Source organism: Branchiostoma lanceolatum, chromosome 13 (genome assembly GCF_035083965.1).
Source record: "Branchiostoma lanceolatum isolate klBraLanc5 chromosome 13, klBraLanc5.hap2, whole genome shotgun sequence".
NCBI classification, from domain to species: domain Eukaryota; kingdom Metazoa; phylum Chordata; class Leptocardii; order Amphioxiformes; family Branchiostomatidae; genus Branchiostoma; species Branchiostoma lanceolatum.
The window spans coordinates 1,755,964-1,762,500 of record NC_089734.1 but is presented as its reverse complement, the minus strand read 5'-3'; the positions used below and the strand labels follow the sequence as shown (position 1 = coordinate 1,762,500).

The window sequence follows — 6,537 nt, the reverse complement described above, 5'->3', positions numbered from 1 at the left end:
TCGCCTTCTTCAGTAAGTTTACTTTTGGAGATGATTGGTCATTATTGATCCTGAAGAAGGCGACAGTGGTCGTCGAAAATTCGAGCCGTGAATACCTTAGTGTTGGAAGAAAGTTAAGCATTGTATTATGATTACTACCAACACAGATGAGCTTCCATTATAATTATTTTCTGGTTTGATGGCGGCGCTAGTATAAGTTGACTCTGCTTATTTAATTAAGTGCGTCGTCGTCATCTTGTTATTTTGTTGTTTATCTAGAAATATCCTTTATGATTATATACTAGATAAGTTCCCTAGTTTTAAATACATAAACAGCACTGAAAATTCCTATTTATTCTGAAACTGAACAAACCATGTATTGCGAGCTCCATATCTACATACATTTACATGCCTTAAGAATCGAGGAGAAGTCGAACCTGTAAATAGTAGACAAGTATAGATTAGTCCTATTAGACATAGTAAGATTTCATTGTGTTATATTATCACCACTGTATGTATTTCTTTCCTTATCACCATGACCTGTACTTAGCTTGTTTAAGCATAAATGTACAATAAAGGTCTTTCATTCATTCATCTATATAGATAAAAACAAACAAACCTGAAACGCCGTGACCCCGTTGTCCGTTACCTGCCGCGTCAGGACGGTGACGAACGCGAAGATAATTCCGTAAGACGCCGCGATGGACACGTCTTTTACTGCCTGTACAACCAGGTCAAGAGATACAAAAATGGAATTTCTGCTGCAGTACCAAGGTCACATACCAGGGGGGCCCTTGAATGTCGGCTTCACAACACCTGCCTACATACCAAATATCATCGTAATCAATCAAAAGGTTCTTGAGTTATGCTGACTACAGTACTCCGGAAACACAAACAGACAGACAAACAGACAGACAGACACACACACAGACGCACCCAAAACTATGTCTCCATTTTTCATGGAGATAAACATCGATACCAACGAATTACAGGTTTGCGTAGCAAAACCTTTGTTGGATCCGTCGGCATGTGTGGTGACCGCCATCTTGAATTGTGACGTCACAGGGTCGCCATACCATTTTATCGGGAGGGGTGTTTTTTGGGGTCGCCAGCGTTCTCTCTATTTTTAACAAATCGGCACACAACTATCACACATTCAACTCAAATAAAAAGAATAACAGAATAAGTCGAGAACGCCTGGATGGTTTGTTGTCGTAGTTGGTGTGTCGGTGTGTATGTGAAAAATCTCAAGATGATTAGATTTTGGGCGAAGTGCTTTGCATAATTAACGAGAAAAGTGTAAAAATGTGTTATATTGTATGCTAGAGCATTGTGTTCTGCCTGGGACGTGTTGCCGGTGTTGTTTCGAGGGGTCAAGGATAAGTGGTAGGGTTGCGTATTTATATGTGGGAGGCAGGAAACTTAATAGTTGGGACAAATTGGCTTGTCACTCAAGCTGTCGGCAGTGGCATGAGAAAGCTAGCAGCAGAAAGTGGTGTGGAATTTGGAGGAAGCAGACCAAAATTGGATATACACTGCCTTACATCAGGAAGAACAATCAGTAGTGGTGTGTCACAGCATGGGGATAGGACGGTGTTCAGGGTAGGTGGGTTAACCATGTTATATCTAGGAAGGAAGAGGTGATTTATTAGAATACGTCATACTGTATGGTGTACATGGAGGTTGTACATGGAGTATGGATATGTATTGCTGAAGAAGTATTTGATGAAGGGTGGATGTAATATATATAGATATCAACTATGCAAATGAAGACCTCATTTGCATAATTAATGAGAATATACTATAACTCAAGGTGGGCTTGATGGATGGTCATGATTTTTGGTATGTAGATAGCTTACGTGATACTTTGTATGATTGGATGATAATTATGCGAATCAGATTCTTATTTGCATAATTAATGAGGTAATTTTAAAAACCCGCTGTGTTCCATGATATGACTATCCAAATATGTGACATTTGTAACCGAGGAAGATAGGAATGTTGATAGATAGAAAATATGCAAATGTAGGCCTAATTTGCATAATTAATGAGAAACTACTTTAATTCCATACTAGTAAATAACGGACGGCAATTTCATACTTGTGGCATTTGGAGGTTGTGTGAATGTGAACACCATTGAATCAATCATGCTGAAAAGGACCTTATATGCATAATTGATAAATGTTAGCATAACATCCTTTGTTAAGCTCATACTTTGGACAACTTATGTTATTTGGGTGAAGACGATCAACTGGTATGATTTATAATTGATGAGACACACTCCTAATACGTCAGTCATATTTAGGTTAAAATCATTTGGCGAAGGTATGAGGTCGTAGAACTCTTGTTTCAGTGTGCGTAAGATGCCGAAAATTGTGGAGAACAATAGAGAAAAATGTATACATCAATTCTGACGGCCGCAGATGATTGGTTGATTGATTTGTTGATTGATTGATCGATCGATCGATCGATTTTTGATCGATCTATTTTTTCTATTTATTTATTTATTTATTTATTTATTGATTTATTGATTGAATTGTTGATTGAATGATTTATTTTTACATTAATTAATCGATCGATTGATTGATTGATCAATTTGTTGATTGATCAATTGATCAATCAATCGATCGATCGATTGGTGTTGCATGAATCTAAGTCCTATCATGCAAAACTATAAGAACATTGGACTTGGGTCAAACCAGACTTCCAATTGTTCACGGATCCTAGTACACCGTTCAGGACAAACAGATAAAGGCAGAGAAAGCAAACACGCTAGAAAAGAACACCAGTACTCCTTTAGTTGAAGTAGAAATACGTCATGTACGATGTACCTTCCATGATATTTTCACCTCCGATGTCTGCTGCTTGGTGGCATCAGGTTGCGTTGCAAACAGTTTCCGCAAGGTGTCCTCATCGCTGCCATCTCCGCTAGGGAGCGCATCAACTTGCATCCCGCTCTAGCGTTCTTCACCGGTACTGTTGAACGAATAAATCAATTGATCGATTAACTAATTGATTAATCAATAGTTGAATTGATCAATTAATATACAACTTAATCTTTTATTTTATTTTATTTTATTCAAATTGCAACAGGCAATACATGACCACCCAGGCAGCAGTAGCTGATTTTGGGCATCTAACACAGCACATTCAATTACAATGTTGAATTCAACATACAACTTATTCAATTGATGAATGAATGAATGAAAGAATGAAAGAACGAACGTCATTAAAATAATGATTGATTGATTTGATTGATTGGTAGATTGGTTGATCGAATGATTGACTGATCATTAATCAATCAACGGCTCATGAAACTAGAACTGATAGAATCACAGGCGGTAGGCAAAGGTATTGTCGTTGAATAGCTGCTGAATTTCCGATCGTGACGAAGTACTCGGCGCGGGGATCACCCTTGCCGAGCTTCCGAGCGAAACCCGAAGTGATGCCGAAGGCACGAGCGGGGAGTTCGGCGGATCCGAAAAGATTTTGGGGTTCGACGGAGCCGAACAGCGAGCCCCGTAGGGTTTCTTTGAAAGTAAGAGGTAATTAGCGCAAAGGACGACGGGAGAAACCGTCCCCGCTAATGAGGGGGGGGGGCATTTCCTGAGTGAGCGACGGGAGAAACCGTCTTCGGGAGCATTTGAGCGAAAACATGTACCGCGGCGGTTACCCAACATAAATACCGTACCCGTGATAGAGTAGGATGGATTCCAGGCAACCACCGTTTTTGTACACGGCCCGTCTTGAAGAGCTTTATAACTAAACTATGCAAATTTCCAAGATATAATTTGCCCTACTTTCCTATATGTCTCTGTGTGCCCCCCCCCCCCTTCTCTTTGCACTTATGTATTCAAGCTTACAGAAATCTGCAACAAAGGAGATAAAGGAAGACAATCTTAGTATTGAGTGGCGATTTCTAAAGATAAACATTTTTCCTAAAAGAATAAACAAGCTGGATAGAACTGGACAGCGATCGCTCAAATTCCCAAAAATTATATCAAATGATGTTATATTTAGATAAGTTCCCATACGATCAAAAAACAGCTGTTTACTTTAGTCCAAAAGGCTGATACAATAAGACAGTCAGAGAACAAGTGTATAACCGTTTCGTCATCTTCTTTATACAAAGTACAAAGCGGTGAGTCTACAAATCCCTATATTTATGAGTTTGTTTGATGCTAAGAATTTGAACAAGAGTCCGTAGGACACAATTCTCCGTGAAGTATTTATAGTATGTACAAGTATTTACCCACACAAATTGCATCTCTGCACAGTCCAAGTAGTGTTTTAGAGCATGCGCAAGTAAAGAAAAGGTGTTTGGTCATCTTTTTCTTTCAATACAGGAGTGGTCAACCTGCTGAAAAGTATGTTTTTTACAGCATGGCACAGATGGGATCTAGAAATTTCGGGAAAAGTCACAAAGTTAGATCTAGATGGCCCCTATTCAATTATCAACGAACCATTCAGCCTTACAACTAAGAAGTATCAGAAATCACAAATATGCAGTAAATCCTCTTTCCACAATTTGTTGCAGGCCGGCCTGATCTATAGCTATCAAGCTATTTGCAATAAAAAAGGCTAATTCATATTATCGTAACATTTCACGAAGGTCAAAGGTCACCGGATCTAACCACCCGGAAGTTACACTGGCGCGCGCACTTTTCTGAGAGATATTTGTCAACAATCTTTCATCCCCTGCGTAAACTTTTTACATTGTCACAGCCTCCGTATTATAAACTACAAGTGTGGTAAGTTTGAAGGTCCAGAGATTTGCCATTTTCACACTGTGCGTAAAAGTGCATCGTCCGTCCCGTGCGCACATACTGTATGCGAGTTACGAGTGGACACGGCATACTTAATACACAGACTGGAGGTCACTCTGCACATGTTCGCAGCTAAAACTCACAATTCCCGTATCCGCATTGGTATGTAACTTGGTATATCGTTTGCTAGGTTGCGTGTGGTGATGCACGTTGTCCATTTTTCAATGTAACAGTGACTATACGATCACAGCAAGTAAGGAATTCGAAGATTTATACCCCGTATCTGCCTGAAGTATTCCAGTCATGCATAACGGATTATAACATGGTCCCTATGGCAGGGCAGTGGGACATAGCATTAATTATAGGGGTGCAATTACGATATTGGATTGACGTTTAAAGTAGTTATGGTGTAACAAAGCTATTGTGCATCACCACGCCGAACCAGGCAAACGATATGCCAAGTTACACACCAATGCGACAACGGGATCGTGAGTTATAGCTGCGAACGCGCAAACAAAAGCATTTCCAATACTCCCAGAAGGAGGTCATCCTCCTTCCCGGAGTAATAATAATTCACTTACCATTAATTAGATGAACGGGGGCTCAAACTCGGCATTAACGGATGGGGCACTCCATTAACATGTTCACAGTGGTGGATTTAACACAAAAGGGCTGACATGTTGTGTCGTGGACTAGATATTCTGTAAAATAAAAAAGACCATCTGGACACGTATAGAAGTGAGGTACTCACCAACTAGGCTTACCGTAGTCTCTACCAGGCCCCGCAGATGGCTGGGATGATAGTAGAAATTGGCAAATAGAGTGAATAGTATGCTAAATGAGTCGGCTACGGAGAGAGGGTCAAATCTGCCATCCTAGCAAATATTCTCCCTATAGCCGGCGTAGTTAGGCTGGTAGAGACTAGGCTAACCGTGCCGAAGACAACTTTTCACTAGCCGAAAAACCGGTCTTCTCAATGAAGACCTCAGGTGGCCTGGTCACCGCTCCCATCCCCCGAACCCGGTTGTCGCAGGTGTTCTATTGCAATCTGTCTGTCTGATTACCAAGAGACCGATCCTGTCGAAAACCATGTCGAACGAATAGAAGACCCATAGAACCCCCTGTTCTATTCAGAACACCTCCGTCAAAAACAGCGTTGGCGGGGCAGAAATGGCACGTGTAAAGCAGGGTACGTATATCTGGGACAGGTTTTCCACTGTATTGGTTGAATGCATGCTCAGAACAAAAACGAATTTAAAAAGAAAATAGATCGGGCACTCAAGGAGAGGAAGCTTGTACCACATGCTGACTACTACAAAGTCCGCTAGCGCAGAGTTTCGTCTCTTCAATTACTGGTCTGTGAAACTGGTTAACTTGAAAGTGAACAGGGAAGTAAAATGATGCATTTTAATTCTTAGTTACTAAAAATCATGCAGCTGTTATGCATGCAGTCAATACAGTGGGAACCCTGTCACAGATATATGAACCCTGTTTTACAGGTGCATCGGCTGCTTGTCAGAAACCAGGCGCTGATGCCCACCGACAAGGGAAAGCTATACGGCGCCTACCGCTTTAACATTGACCGAAAACATTACGCTCTCACCGCAAGTACATCTACCCCCTCCTTAAACAGCTCTACCCGGTGGATACAGCCTTCAACAAAGAAGCCATAGCATTCGTATTTGGCCCGCTCTGAAAGGGTTTCAGTGCCACAAGCTAAACCGAAGTCAGTGGTACTATTTTCAACCTAGCCGTGGCGGCCATGTTTGGTCCGTCAAACCCTGTTTTTTGA

The 6,537-nt window shown here is 41.0% G+C and overlaps 1 protein-coding gene across 1 annotated transcript in view; it reads right to left on the bottom strand.

The window, feature by feature from the left end:
* Positions 1 to 5,448, bottom strand: part of LOC136447416 (solute carrier family 35 member G2-like) — a 20,824-nt gene extending 15,376 nt beyond the window's left edge. Inside the window, exons 1-3 of the mRNA XM_066446329.1 lie at positions 5,327 to 5,448; positions 2,811 to 2,955; positions 599 to 700 (exon numbers count right to left, since the gene is read on the bottom strand). Coding sequence (XP_066302426.1) covers positions 599 to 700; positions 2,811 to 2,930 — 222 coding nt within the window. The 5' untranslated portion in view covers positions 2,931 to 2,955; positions 5,327 to 5,448. The remainder of the gene's footprint in view (positions 1 to 598; positions 701 to 2,810; positions 2,956 to 5,326) is intronic.
* Between the last annotated feature and the right edge of the window lie 1,089 nt (positions 5,449 to 6,537).